We start from the raw sequence: 16624 nt of genomic DNA, 5'->3' as shown, positions 1-16624 counted from the left end.
TGTGTTTGTCTTTTTCTTTCAACTTTATCTGTTAAAGCATATTTTACTTAACCGATTACAGCCAAAACATGCGCCACTGAACATTTTCTGTGAGCTCATGGGAGTGGAATATGAAGAAATGTCTCATTGGCTGTGCCACAGGAAGCTTGTTACTGCTGCAGAGACATACATTAAGCCAATCACAAGGCTACAAGCCACCAATGCTAAGGATGCCCTGTCTAAGCACATTTACGCTTACCTATTTAACTGGATTGTGTGTCACGTCAACAAGGCTCTTCTTTCATCTGCAAAGCAAAGTTCATTTATTGGAGTCCTTGATATTTATGGGTAAATGCAAGTTTTGCTCTATTTTGCTATGCAAAGATAAATGATCTTAATTATTGAAAATGGCAAATGTCTGGCAGTCAAAATGAATACTAATAACTAAATGAGAAGAAAGAAATTGCAAATTTGCAGAACGCTGATATCCCACAGCTTAGAAGCACTAATTCTGATTATGATACATTCTGTTTAGAGTAGATTCCGGATTCAAATTAGGAATACTCAATTGTTTGAATAATGTATCAATGCTATAATTTAACATTTATAAGAAGTAAAAAAAGTACATATACAAAACTCTGTATCCAAACTGCTTGGGAGCTGAAAAGGTTTGGATTTCTGAATAGTATGGATTTTGTTATATTTGTATATTAGCATCTGTAAAACGGGGCAGGATGAAGCGGGGATAGCACCAGGTGTATACAGCAATATCTTCTGTCATTTAGGCAATATTTACATGCCATAATACAGCTTATACATACAACATATAGACAGTTTTATATCATTTTACAACTTCTGTACAGTACTGTAATCAGAAAGGTAATAGTTGTTTTTAATAAATTTAAACTATTATTTGCATTTTAGAAAACAAAAACCAAACAAAAGATGTAGGGAGGGAAGATTATTTTAAGCAAATATTAATGAAAAAGTCTGGATTTCGGAATAATTCTGGATTTGGGGACTTGTACCCGTATACACATTACATAATTTGTTAGATTTATTAAGAATACTTTACATTTGCATCTTGCATTAATCTTGGATACATTTATTTAATGGGATCGGCAAGTCGAATTTCTTTGCCCATGATTTAGATAGAGCATGTACATTAAAGATACCTTTAAATTCACTTCTATTATCAAACTTCTTTCCCTTGGTAAACCTTCTTGAAAAGCATATGAACGTATCCTCAGCAGCAGCAATGCACTACTGGGAGCTAGCTGCTGCTTGTTAGCTACACGCATTTGCCTTTTGTCATTGGCTCACCAGTTGTGTACATCTAGCTCCCAGTAGCGCATTGCTGCATAGTGCATGCTTAATCTGAGTCATGAAACATAAATGTTGGATCTAAAAAAACTTTAAAGTAGCTTTAAAGAAACGGTTTTACCAATGAATAAATATTTAGAAATAAATTATACGAAGGGCACTTATTATGCCAGACACTGACCGCATAACATTATTGTCTTTTTACCTTCCTGGTAAAATATTTTATAAATAAATAATAAATAAATGTCAGAAAAGTTCAAATGTATTTCTGAAAAAAATAAGAATATGTTTTGTGTGTATATTTTTCCTTTAGCCAAATTATATAATTTAGTTCAGTATATTTTATTAATGCATAAACATGTTATATATAGGACAGATACCTGTAGCATTTTCTAATCACTATTTATCTACATATTTTTAGGTTTGAAACATTTGAGATTAATAGCTTTGAACAGTTTTGTATCAATTATGCAAATGAAAAACTACAACAACAATTCAACTTGGTGAGTATGTGTCATCTTAAAGTGAATGTAAATTTTGATGAATCAGTGCCCGGTTTTTAATAATCCTATTAAAGGGACACTTAACCCAAATTTTTTCTTTCATGATTCAGGTAAATAATACAATTTTAAATAACATTCCAATTTACTTCTATTATCTATTTTGCTTCATTCTTTATTTATTCTTTGTTGAAGAAATAGCAATGCACATGGGTGAGCCAATCACATGAGACATATATGTGCAGCTTCCAATCAGCAGCTACTGAGCATATCTAGATATGCTTTTCAGCAAGGGATATTAAGAGAATGAAGCAAATTAGATATGAGAAGTAAATTAGAAAGTTTTTTAACATTGCATGCTTTTACTAAATCATGAAAGAAAAATTTTGGGTTTCATGTCCCTTTAAAACATGGGCACTTTCATTCATCAAACTTTAAATTACACTGCTTTTTTTAAAATACCCTTTCTTTCTGCAAGCCGCTCCAGCGCTTCCTCTGCCCGTCGCAAGCCTCTGCCGACGTCAGAAATGGCGATTCCAGCATTCCACCAATTACGGCGTTGCTTTAGGCAATGATTCCCCCGGGGGGAAGCTGTGATTGGAGGATGCCGGAATCGTCATTCCTGACGTAAGAAGAGGCTTGCGACAGGCTGGAGAGGATTGCAGAAAGAAAAGGTAAGTATTTTAACAAAAGCAGTGTAATTTAAAGTTTGATGAATGAAAGTGCCCATGTTTTTAATAGGATTATTAAAAACCGGGCACTCATTCCTCAAACTTTCCATTTACTTTAATCTTGCATGTGAGCTTGTTTAAATGTTTTCTATCAGGGGGCTGAATAGTTCAGCTGCTCTGTTCAGTTAATTACCGACATCAAGCAGTTTAATATTTTTGGTGTAAAGTCTGCAGAAGGAATTTTTTTTCTTATCTGAATGAGTTAATGGACTAAAGTCGAAACCCACAGAATAAATATAGGATCTTACTTTCCATTTTTTATGTATTTGTTCTGCTTTGTGACGCCCTTGATGAATTTTTTAAACTAGTTGTCACAACAGAATTTCATACGTTTATGCATGTAACTCATGTATTTAAATCAATACCCATCAACAGTTTGGAATCTTTTCACCCATATTGTCTGTGAGTGTGTGAGACCATCACCCTTTGTGGTTTAAGACACCTTGATTGGAAATCACTTCTTTAGACAAGTAGCTTATGACCCAATACACTTCCTTGTAAGTTAGCCTTCTTTCTTGTGATAGGACATGATATAAACATATTAACACACATGTCACACTAAATTTGCCTAGCTTATTTTGTGTGGCTGTTATAGTTGTGGGCAGTATTACTGTATCATCTATATCAACCTTAAAGGGATATGAAACCCCCAAAAAATGATTTCATGATTCAGACAGAGCATGTGACTTTTAAACAATGTTCCACTTTACTTCTATTATCTATAATCCAATTTATTATTTTGCTGTCCTTAGTTAAAAAGCGTACCTAGGTAGGTTTTACTAGCATCAATGCATTACCGGTAGCTGGCTGCTGATGAGTGGCCTCACATAAATCCCTTTCTCATTGGTTTACCAGATGTGATCAGCTAGCACCAAGAAGTGCAAAGTTGTATAAAATCACTTGCTCTGTCTGAATCATGAAGCAATTTTGGGTTTCATGTCCCTTTTACTATATCATCATTACACATAATAGCATATGCTTCTGTGTTTGTAATATATGTGTTTACGTTTGAACCCACACATGTAATTGAAGTATAGGTGTTTCTCTTTGTAGCACGTTTTTAAACTGGAACAAGAGGAATACATGAAGGAGCAAATTCCCTGGACCTTAATTGACTTTTATGATAACCAACCCTGTATTAATCTCATTGAGGCTAAAATGGGTATCTTGGATCTGCTGGATGAAGAATGCAAGGTAAGTACAGTACAGCTAATCTCCAAACCTGAATTATGTATTAGGAAAATACATGTTTGTGTGTGTGGTTGTGTGTTAACTTTGCTAGATGGAGGCTTTTTACTCGCAAAGGGTTGCACTCATATTACAAATTGAAATTAAAAAGTTTGCGTGCAAGCAACAGCTGGCGTGCGCAAAAAAGATAGACTTGACGAAGTCGAGATCATATTAACGTATTTACTCATAGACTTCAATGGAGCTTGCAAACCGAAAAAAAAACCCTAACACCTATACTCGTGCGCTAACCTGATTGCATTTATTCAAGTGTGCTAAACCTGAAATTAATTATCAATATTTCACATTTCAATGCTCTTCACTTACAGGATAATGTCCTTTTTTATTGTAAATACTTATATATATATATATATATATATATATATATATATATATATATATATATATATTTATTTATTTATACCTATACCTGTATATCTATTCCTATAGCTATATAGCTATTGAAATATTAAATATAAACTATTAAAAATTATTATAAAATTATAGATATATTCTATGGATTATTTAAAATATTTTACTGTATGTATATTTTTTAAATAATTATTAATATTTTTTAAAAGGTTATATTTAATATTTCAATAATGCACATTGAAGATAGAAATTCTTCATGTGCGCTAACCCGACCGTGTTAGTCCTAAATTGCAAACCCTGAATCGCGTTACGCATATTTTACATTCCTATGTTCTTCACATAGAAAATAAGGTACTTGTTATTATTAAATATATATTACTATAGGAATAGATATACAGGTATAGGTATAAATAGAAATATGTATTTACAATAAAAAGGACATTATCCTGTTAGTCAGGAACATTGGAATGTGAAATATGTACAGTACAACTCATAAATAAATACATAAGTACACATATCTATGTATCTATCTAACTATATATACTGTGTGTATATATATATACATATATATATATATATATATATATGTATCCACAACAGGTGCACTCACTGTGACTTAAGGCATCCGCCGGGGTGCTGCGTAGAAAACATATGGCAATATCAATCAACCCCTGAAGGCAGAGAAAACGCTTCACTCTCCGGTCTTTTCAAATATCCTTTATTAGGTATCCAGCATCAATCAACAAATCCCCCAAACGTTTCGATACCGGTTGGTATCTTTGTCAATGGGCAATCAGAACATAGTAATCCCAAAAGAAGGTTCCTAAAACTTACCCAAAACCACTCACCAATAAGTACCTGTAAGGCGTCCCTGTCACTTCCGGTGTATCGGAAGCCGCCCACCAAGCGCATGCGTCCAGCCGCTCACCAGCCACATGGCTAATTAGCATATTCAATAGCGTAATGACGTTTGCGCTTCAACTGCGTATAGTTACACCTGTTACTGCGCATGTCTAGGTGGCCGAAGTTCCGATAGCATTGGACTAACTTACTACAAGTACAGTTAATGTAATCACCTAAGTGTAAAAAGCAAACTACCTTAAACATATTAAATTTTTTTTTAAATTTTTTACAATTACCTGAGGTCTCAAAAATAGACTTACTAACTTACATCTATATCATCTAAGCTATATTGTTCAAACACTTTACATTCTCCTGTAACTTACTAAGTTACTAGATACCCCATTACTGGCTAAATCCATAATATCAGCAGTGTCGAGTTTACTAACTAAAAATACCAACTTGAAATCATCAATAACTCATATAGGTCTTATATGTCTAATGGAGTATAGTAAGAAACATTTTTAAGGCCACAGCAATACACTAAACACAGTTCATTCAGAGACTTTATGGATATATATATATGTAGTATAGACAAGTCCATCTTCTTAGATATTGATGACCTAGACCGATTAATCATGGACATCTCATTCAGAGAAAGACATTAAAGTCCATTTGTATATTCAGTCCCTTAGGAACCACTGTGTCCAGACGATAGATCCAGGAGGTCTCAACCTGTAGTAATTTCGTATTCCTGTCTCCTCCCCTTCGTAAGGGGGGCACATGGTCAATGAGCATAGTTCTCAAACTAGCCACTGTATGTCCTGCCTGGAGAAAATGTCTGGCAACTGGTTGGTCAGTTGTTTTCTTATCTATCGCCTGTCTAATCGCATGGCGATGATTAGCCATCCTCTCACGAAATGTAGTGGAGGTCTTACCCACATAGACTAACGAACATGGGCACATTAGTATGTAAACCACGTAGGTACTCATACATGACAATCTGTGCAAAATCTTGTACTTTCTCCCAGTATGTGGGTGGTGGAAAAACATCCCTGTTAACATACTATTGCACGTAGTGCAGTCCCCACATCTGTAGCAGCCAACTTTCTTCCTGGTGTCCAGCCATGTGCTTTTTTCGTAGCACTTTACAGGATCATTATGGACCAGGAGATCCTTCAGATTGGGTGCTCTTTTATAAGCCATCCGTGGGGCAGTTGTATGCAGGAATGGTAGTGTTTTATCAGTACTAATGATGTCCCAATTCTTTTTGACAGATTCAGACAGTATCTTGGATACGGGGTTGAAAGTGGTTACAAAATTAATGATATCACCATTGTTTTCCACCTTGTCAGTCGGATCACGTGGTTGTAACAAGGATACTTGATCATCCTGGGCCAAGTTGGTTTGCACCTGTGTTATCAATTTCCTTGTGTATCCTCGCTGCTCCAATTTCATCTTCATTTCATCCTCCTGTATTCTTCTCGTCTCTCTTAACGTGTTATTGCGGGCCACCCGCGTGAGTTGAGAGGAGACAACACTCTTTTTCTGATGCTCGGGGTGAAAGCTTGTGGATAGCAATAATGAGTTTCTATCCGTCGGTTTCGAATACAGGGAGGTAGAAAATTTATAGCAATCACCATCTGCATAGACAGATACATTTAGATCTAGAAATGGTATGCTCACCCTGTTATGGGCAACCTTAAATCGAATAGTCGACTCAAGCTGATTCAGGCTATCAACCCACTGTTCTAGGGATTCCTCAGACCCTCGCCATACCATAAACACATCGTCAATATATCTGACATACAATTTAATGTTATCAATTGCACGAATTCGCATGACCATAGTCTCATACCAAGACATGTATAGATTGGCGTATGCGGGAGCCATATTTGAACCCATTGCAGTTCCTGATATTTGTAAGAAGAACTCCTTCTCAAATTTGAAAAAGTTTTTTTCTAAACAAAACTTCAATAGTTCCAGTAGGAACTCAATGGGTGGTCCCGCATATGCCAATGATTCACTTAACATGGATCTGACCGCCTGTACACCACCATCGTGAGGGATGACGGTGTACAGGCTATCAACATCCATTGTTACCAATAGGTCATCTGGACCAAGGTCATTCCAAGCAAGTAACCTACGATTGAGTGAGGGAGAATCAAGTATAAAGGAATATGATTCCTTTACAATTGGCTGCAGGTAGTGATCTATGAAAATGGCCACATTAGAACACAAAGAATCCTGGGCAGACACAATAGGTCTGCCAGGCGGTTTAATCAGAGTCTTGTGCACTTTGGGCAACAGATATAATACCGGAATAACCGGAAATGTAGTAGTCATATATTCAAATTCATTTTCATCAATCATACCTGATTCTAGCCCACATTTCAATATAAGATCCAATTCCTTCTTAAATGTATTTATTGGGTTCCCTCTGAGTTTACAATAGATGCGAGTATCAGTCAGCTGTCTGTAGGCTTCCTCCCTATAGTCAGCATCATTTTGAACCACAATGGAGCCTCCCTTATCCGCCGCATGAATAATGATCGTGTTGTCATTCTTTAAATTATTGAGGGCCACTTTTTCTCCTTTAGTGAGATTAGGAAAAACATTTTCCACTTTAGCCCATTCACACGTATCATTAATCATGCGTGAAAAGCTACGGATAGAAGGGTTCAAATTGATTGGGTCAAACTTACTCTGACTTTTAAACTTACTGACTGAAATTTGTTCACTGTTTTTAAAAAAATCCTTGATCTTAAGCTGTCTTTGAAGTTTATAAGTTTCAATACTCATTTTAAATTTGTCCACAACTGGTGTAGGGACAAAGGACAAGCCCTTATTCAGCAAACTTTTCTCATCTATACTAAGAGCTCTATCACTTAGATTGTAGATAATATCTACTTTTTCTTGCTTGTTTTTTTCTTTAAATCCTCCCCTCCTCGTGTGCGGTCTTGCTCGTTTTGTTTTACCTGAAGTGGAGTTTTTTTGGAAGACCTGGTACTTACCCCACCTAAAGGGTGACCAGTATTTTCATTTGTGTTTGTTTAATCATTATCTGCCCCAGATGAATCACATCCACTACTATCAACGGTGTCAGCAATATTTCTATTGTTAAAGCGTCTCCTTCGTCTATACTGTGGTCTGTCCTCTTTCCCATAGAGCCATCTGTAAACTCTTCTCTCCCTGTAATCAGTCTCTACAGTAATCAGTTTGTTATTTTTAAAAGTTAATAAATCATTTTTATATTTGTTAACCTGCCCTTGTAATTTACTAACCCAATCTTCACCTGTATCATCAGTTAGGATTTGGTAGCTCATCTGTTTAACCTCATTAATTTCCACTCTGATTAAATGTAACAACCTATTGGACTCCTCTATCACCAATAAAATCAGGTCGTATGAGCATTTGTTTAAGATTGAGCACCATTTCCTACAAAATTCAGGGTTGGCCCTACCTATCGTGGGTGTGTTCTTAATACGAAAACCACGTGGTATGTTTTTATTACGATGGTAATTGGACAGATACACAGCATGCAGGTGGTGATCTACCTCTCTTTTCTGTAAGTTCAATAATTTGTGGTAAACATCAAGAGATGTCTCCCCCCTCAATTCACGCAGGTCTGTATTTGCAAGGATGCGCTCTGCATCTGCTTCTGTAAATATAAAGGATTCCCTATTTACAGTATCATCACCAGTACTAGGTATATCAGTAACAGCGGATCCACTAGCTTCCATGATGGTCAGTCAAGTATATGTGTCAACTATGTACTCAGCCGTCCTCAACAAGTTAACAAGTCTATTGAAATGCTTAGGTAATGTCTCACAACACCATGTGGTTTAAAAGCAAACACAGCACTAAACTTAAAAATCAGTATAGCTGCAAGTGAAAGAAACGACACTTCACAGGGACATATTAGGCAATAGCAGTAATGTAGTTGATAATAGTAACCACAGTCACTTATATTCAATGAAATCCACAATGCGCAGGGTGCAACTCCAATAACAGTATATATGTATCCAAAACAGGTGCACTCACTGTGACTTAAGGCATCCGCCGGGGTGCTGCGTAGAAAACATATGGTAATATCAATCAACCCCTGAAGGCAGAGAAAACGCTTCACTCTCCGGTCTTTTCAAATATCCTTTATTAGGTATCCAGCATCAATCAACAAATCCCCCAAACGTTTCGATACCGGTTGGTATCTTTGTCAATGGGCAATCAGAACATAGTAATCCCAAAAGAAGGTTCCTAAAACTAACCCAAAACCACTCACCTATAAGTACCTGTAAGGCGTCCCTGTCACTTCCGGTGTATCGGAAGCCGCCCACCAAGCGCATGCGTCCAGCCACTCACCAGCCACATGGCTAATTAGCATATTCAATAGCGTAATGACGTTTGCGCTTCAACTGCGCATAGTTACACCTGTTACTGCGCATGTCTAGGTGGCCGAAGTTCCGATAGCATCGGACTAACTTACTACAAGTACAGTTAATGTAATCACCTAAGTGTAAAAAGCAAACTACCTTAAACATATTAAAACATTTTTTTTAAATTTTTCAATTACCTGAGGTCTCAAAAATAGACTTATTAACTTGCATCTATATCATCTAAGCTATATTGTTCAAACACTTTACATTCTCCTGTAACTTACTAAGTTACTAGATACCCCATTACTGGCTAAATCCATAATATCAGCAGTGTCGAGTTTACTAACTAAAAATACCAACTTGAAATCATCAATAACTCATATAGGTCTTATATGTCTAATGGAGTATAGTAAGAAACATTTTTAAGGCCACAGCAATACACTAAACACAGTTCATTCAGAGACTTTATGGATATATATATATATGTAGTATAGACATGTCCATCTTCTTAGATATTGATGACCTAGACCGATTAATCATGGACATCTCATTCAGAGAAAGACATTAAAGTCCATTTGTATATTCAGTCCTTTAGGAACCACTGTGTCCAGACGATAGATCCAGGAGGTCTCAACCTGTAGTAATTTCGTATTCCTGTCTCCTCCCCTTCGTAAAATGTTTCTTACTATACTCCATTAGACATATAAGACCTATATGAGTTATTGATGATTTCAAGTTGGTATTTTTAGTTAGTAAACTCGACACTGCTGATATTATGGATTTAGCCAGTAATGGGGTATCTAGTAACTTAGTAAGTTACAGGAGAATGTAAAGTGTTTGAACAATATAGCTTAGATGATATAGATGTAAGTTAGTAAGTCTATTTTTGAGACCTCAGGTAATTGTAAAATTTTAAAAAAATTTTTTAATATGTTTAAGGTAGTTTGCTTTTTACACTTAGGTGATTACATTAACTGTACTTGTAGTAAGTTAGTCCGATGCTATCGGAACTTCGGCCACCTAGACATGCGCAGTAACAGGTGTAACTATGCGCAGTTGAAGCGCAAACGTCATTACGCTATTGAATATGCTAATTAGCCATGTGGCTGGTGAGCGGCTGGACGCATGTGCTTGGTGGGCGGCTTCCGATACACCGGAAGTGACAGGGACGCCTTACAGGTACTTATAGGTGAGTGGTTTTGGGTTAGTTTTAGGAACCTTCTTTTGGGATTACTATGTTCTGATTGCCCATTGACAAAGATACCAACCGGTATCGAAACGTTTGGGGGATTTGTTGATTGATGCTGGATACCTAATAAAGGATATTTGAAAAGACCGGAGAGTGAAGCGTTTTCTCTGCCTTCAGGGGTTGATTGATATTGCTATATATATATATATATATATATATATCCATCCAAATAGCGATTCTTGACCAGCACAGGGGTATAAAGAAAAATCAATAGAAACTAAGGTGAAAGATAAAACAGGAGAACCTGACATAAACAAAAAATGGAATACATTTAAAAAACACAAAATGATACAATTGATGGCAACATATAAATAGTGAGTAGTCCCAAGTAAATAAAGGATCAATTGTCAGAGGTTGATCCTATAAGTAAATATACCCTCAAAAGTCTATAAATGTGGGTCACAGTTCGGTTTTCAAACTAGAACATTAGTTCATGAATAAAGTGAAGGGTAGAAACTCGCCATGATTGGAACCCATTTAATAGCCATAAGAATCCGTAAATAAAAGTATAATATCAAAGTTTAATTGTCCTGTAGAGAAACCGGGTATACCGGACAAAGATATTGTACACCGCTAGACTTGATATCGGCTTATGGCTGTATATGTGCAGGGGCAGCTCTCCCAAGAACTTACTTAGGGCTGTGTTAGGTCTGTGAATCCCCTTAGATCACTTGTCAGGTATAAAGCAGACCTCCCCTATATCAGCCTTCAGCAACAATTCTTAACATTAGAAATGTGGTACCTCTTCCATAGTGATCGAAACTGTTGTTCTCAAAAGTCCAGGTGTGTTTTCCAGTGGAGTAAGAGGCACTTAGTAGTACTCCACGCCTCCTCCACTGTTGTAAATGAACTCCTTCAATGATGGATTATGGATCCGATCTGGTAATTTCCTTCTTGGGGCTCCAAACTTTCAGAATTGTTGCTGAACGCTGATATAGGGGAGGTCTGTTTTATACCTGACATTGGTGATCTAAGGGGATCCATGGACCTAACACAGCCCTAAGTAAATTTTTGGGAGAGCTGCACCTGCACATATACAGCCATAAGTCGATATCAAGTCTAGCGGTGTACAATACTTCTGTCCGGTATACCCGGTTTCTCGAAAGGACAATTGAACTTGGATATTTTTTATTTACGGATCCTTATGCCTATTAAATGGGTTCCAATCATGGCAAGTTTCCGCCCTTCACTTTATTCATGAACTAATGTTCTAGGTTGAAAACCGAACTGTGACCCACATTTAGAGGCTTTTGAGGGTATATTTACTTATAGGATCAACCTCTGACAATTGATCCTTTATTTATTTGGGACTCCTCACTATTTATATGTTGCCATCAATTGTATCATTTTTGTGTTTATTAAATGTATTCAATTTTTTGTTTGTCAGGATCTCCTGTTTCATTTTGCGCCTTAGTTTCTATTGATTTTTCTTTATATCCCTGTGCTGGTCAAGAATCGCTATTTGGCCCTTTTTTTCTTTATTATTACTATTTTGGATTCTCTTTGCACTGGCAGGTGGTGATTAAAAGGTTATCCTGCACCGCCTACCATAGGGTGACTAGATATTGATTGTATAGTGCTGGTACAATATATTTATATATATATATACACACATGCATGCATACACATATTTAGACGTGTATTTATGCATACTGTATATATGTTAAAGCCCTTTGCAGCCCTTTTTTCCTAAACACCTTATACCATCTATCTTTGAGCCATTATAACTTTTTTAATATTTTTTTTTATCATTGTTTATATGAGTGTAACAGTACTTTTACATATATTTATGTTGTGTTTTATCAACTTTTTTCTTACCCTTTATGCAAGCTCTGAAGTCCCTGTTTACTTTCAGTTAGTAATATGTGCACTATTTCTGTTGTGCGCAAAAGGCTGAGAGAAACCTGATATCGATTGCGTGCAACAGTTAGCGCACCGCTTTTAATCTCGCCCTAAGTCTTGAAGCACAGGATAGTTAAAAGGATAGAAAGTGTTACAGAGTTCTGAGTGCAGGGAGAGGAGGGGTGTCGTAAAATCATGAGTGGGGTTGAGGTTAAAGTTGGATATAGGCTAACAATATCCAGTGTAAGAAGACAGACAGGGGAGAGATATAATTATACAAAGATAATATACTGACATCAAGTATATATCTACCTGGAATCAAGATGGATAAAGATTTGTAATTATGTGTACATGGGGACTATAGAATAGCCCAAAAAAGATAATATAAATAAAAAATAATAATAGTTATAGCATAAGTGTGGACATAAGCGGTGCTAGAGGATACCATACTTGTGACAATAGATGTGGAATCCCTGTACAGCAATATTCCACACAAGATGGTATTGATGCCTGCTTAAAATTTCTTTCCTCCAATATCCCAAACCAGACATATAGTGCTTCTACAGTCAGTAAACTTGCAGAATTTAAACTCACCCACAATTATTTCATTTTCAATAACTCTATCTATCTACAAACCATGGGAACAGCTATGGGCAGCATAATGGCACCACTGTATGCAAACCTCTTCATTGCTGACTCCTAGCCACTCAACCTCACGAACCCTTCAAATACTTTCGCTACATTGATGATATATTCATCATATGGACAGAAGGAGACAAAAACCTAGAACATTTTAATAAATCATTTAATTTATTCATGCAGCAATCAAGCTTAAATGAACTTTTCTAAAGACTTTGTTAGCTTCTTGGATACAACAATATCCATCACAAAATGGCAAACGGCACTCATCTGTATAAAGGAAACCAACACATAGATGCAACTACCTCCAAAGCTCTAGCTCCCACCCCGGTCACATTAAGAAATCCATAATCTGGGGATGGTGGAGACTGCTTTTGAAGCAGCAGGACGTGTTTTGGGGAAGCTCCCGATCTACCTTTATATTTTAGAAGATATATTGTATCATTTTGCATAGATTGCATTTCCATATGAACCGTATGATCGCAATAAGGTATTCTGGGTTCCTTTTAGTGGGAATGTTTAAACTTAGTCAATTGTGGTTAGGATACAAGTGATGGTTATTAGTCAGCCATTAGGGCTACTTGCATGAGAATAGGTTGTGGTTGGTTTAATTGTGTTATGGAGAATTGGGTTGCAGTAGGGATAATGGTGGTGAGCAGGATCTAGTTAGATATTAGGGGTATTGAAATGGGGGAGGTCACAGTTATGATGGTAGCAATAGGCAGAATATGGTCATGTTTTAGAGGTTTTTGCAGTGAAGAGCAGACAAGAATAGAATAGTAGCTGTGGGCTTTCTGCTATTGATAATGACAGGGCTGCTGCTATGCTGCATATGATCTAGCCACAGGAGTGCAAGAGAGATGACAGTTTCTCAAATTAATTTCTACGGGGTTACAGTTGAGCAAATCATGATATTATTTTTTTCCCCACAGACACAAAAGAATAAGGGATCTTTATTATATATAACTATTGTGGCTTGGTTGCTAAATTATTCTTGAAGAAAATGACTGCAGATTTTGTCTTTTCTCTTGTGAAATGAAATCTTAAAGGCCTCAAACCCCATGTTTTTAGAAGGTACATGTGGCCTAGAATATATTTGAAGTCTTAGCATTGCCACTCTTTTCTCTGGGTTTGTGGTTTTCTCACAAGCATAGCTATTTTGCAAAGTAGCCATTTGAACTCTCCTGAATAATGTCTTAAAGTGTAAATGGTTTAATGTATTTGCGTCACATAATTTCTCATTTGGACAAAGTGCTTTACAAACTATTTCTGTGCCCTATTTGCTCCTTGTTGACTTGTGGTGTTCATACTTCACACAATTGAAACCTTCTGCTACCTTCTGTGTGCATGCTGACACTAAGCATGAAGAAAAAGATCAGCAAATATCAATACTGTTTTTATTAGTTAACTTTTTTATGTGTTTCCAAAAGTTAACTTGCTCATCAAATTAGTATTTGTCCTCTTTGTTACTTTTTCAGTGCTATCTATTAATTTGTCTAATGGAACCTATGATGTCATTGTACATTAAATTGTAGCATATTGTGCTTGATTTTAGTGTCATACATACATGATTACCCAGTGGCAAATTATTTTAAGGTCATAAAAAAGCAAATCATCATACATTACCACAAATAGTGTCATATTTAAAGTCAGACATTTGAATAATAAGTCAGATATCTCAAGAATGTAATGTTCATCAAATTTCCATTTATTCTCTTTGTTATTTTTCAGTCCCGAAACATCCGTATTTGTGTGATTTAATATTTATCTTTGTATTCTAAATCATTAAAATTTCTTGTTTTTCAGATGCCGAAAGGCTCAGATAATTCATGGGCTCAAAAGTTGTATAACACGCACCTTAAGAAATCAGCTTTGTTTGAGAAGCCACGTCTGTCCAACGTAGCTTTTATTATCAAGCACTTTGCAGATAAGGTAAAATTGCAGTTTATCTTAGCCAAAAGCAAGTGTAAAATATATTTTTATTTTTTTCTGACTCATCCAACCCAGACATTAGGAGATTTTTTATACTGTTACAAATCTGACAGCTTGCTCAAATTTTCCATAGTTGGAAAGAAAGACATTGCCTTGTTGTTGTTTTTTTAAGAGGTTTTAATATGATAGTAGACATTGTTAATGTAGAAACTGATAAGGAAGCTGCTACTGTTGATCATCTAATGCCTTATTTTGCTTTCCACGTCAGCTATATGTAATTCAATGTAAGGGATGGGTCAGTTATATTCACTAGTTTTCTCTGAACATCTAATCTGTTCAGTGCAACAAAATCTTAATTATGTTTGAATTTCCGTTTCTGTAATGTACATTTGTAATATTGCATATGATTTCTGAATGCAGATTCACAATTAGAACATTTTTCTTGTGATTGTACATTTTCAGGTTGAATATCAGTGTGAAGGGTTTCTAGAAAAGAACAAAGACACAGTTTTTGAAGAGCAAATTAAAGTGCTGAAAGCAAGTAAGGTCAGTATTATAAAAAAAGGAAACGCTTTTATAATCAATATATTTCTAAAGTAGTAAATAACTTGTGTACTGATATCATGTCTTTGAACCTTACATTTTTTCAAATAGCCTGAAAACATTAGATACTGTCCTATGTTCATTAAAGGTCTTAAGGACTGTGAGACATAAGTAGGAAGGATGAGTTCCCTCACAACTTACTAAATGGTAGTATTTGTTGGATTTATATGCTTGGCACTTGTTAGTAGCTGCTTTCCACAGTGCCCCACTAATTTGTGCGACAATTGGTTTATAGCTCAAATGAGCTTCAGTTGTGCTCCCTTTTCTTATTAAATTAAGTGAGTACTGTCCCAATAGGGTGCATGAGCTACTAGCTCACAAAATCCAAAGAACTTTAATAAATATAGCCCACTGTCAACACTTAAAACAATTTGAATGTGCCTTAATGGGACAGTAAAGTCAAAATTAAACTCAGTCAGAGTGTGCAATTTTAAACAACTTTCCAATTTAACTTCTATTATCAAATTTGCTTCACAGGAAAAAGCAGCACAAAATCATTTTACAAAGGCAGAGTCCACAAACAAGCTAAAATCATAAACCAAGTCAGTCCAAACAAAGGATTAAACAGAAGCATAGTCAGGGGAAGCAGACGTCAAACCAGTATATTCAAATAATAATTGCCAAAGTAGAAGAATTAACTCAATACACAAGCAACCACATGCTAAAAACAGAGAGCTTATAACGACGACTAAAGTTAGGGCCTAATTGGTCTTTTAGGCCTCCTTAAAGGTACAGTATGCCTTACTGCAACAAACACAGAAATCACTCTCCTAGCCCTAGTGCCTGTTATGACATTAGCATTCTATTGCAGCAGTGTTTGCAAGAATGTATAGGGAATGTGGGGGGTGGCTACAGGAGCGCTTTGGCAGCTACTACAAACTAATGGAGATGGGTATATAAATAAAGCTCTATGCTATGTACACAAGTATATAATCTTAATATATAGTAAAAAATAATAATAATTGTGTTAACTCCAGTATATTGAGTGTCAAAAATTATAGAAAAAATAAA

At 36.0% G+C, this 16624-nt stretch overlaps 1 protein-coding gene across 5 annotated transcripts in view; it reads left to right on the top strand.

Moving 5' to 3' along the window:
* Positions 1–16624, top strand: part of MYO5A (myosin VA) — a 470413-nt gene that overhangs the window by 267715 nt on the left and 186074 nt on the right. For all 5 annotated transcript variants that reach the window (XM_053717484.1, XM_053717487.1, XM_053717486.1 and 2 more), the window contains exons 10-14: positions 62–327; positions 1724–1805; positions 3587–3727; positions 14885–15010; positions 15473–15556. In XM_053717484.1, the coding sequence (XP_053573459.1) occupies positions 62–327; positions 1724–1805; positions 3587–3727; positions 14885–15010; positions 15473–15556 (699 nt within the window). The remainder of the gene's footprint in view (positions 1–61; positions 328–1723; positions 1806–3586; positions 3728–14884; positions 15011–15472; positions 15557–16624) is intronic.

Source organism: Bombina bombina, chromosome 6 (genome assembly GCF_027579735.1).
Source record: "Bombina bombina isolate aBomBom1 chromosome 6, aBomBom1.pri, whole genome shotgun sequence".
In the NCBI taxonomy this organism is placed as follows: domain Eukaryota; kingdom Metazoa; phylum Chordata; class Amphibia; order Anura; family Bombinatoridae; genus Bombina; species Bombina bombina.
The sequence above is the reverse complement of the archived record's forward strand: the minus strand, read 5'-3'. Positions and strand labels throughout refer to the sequence as shown.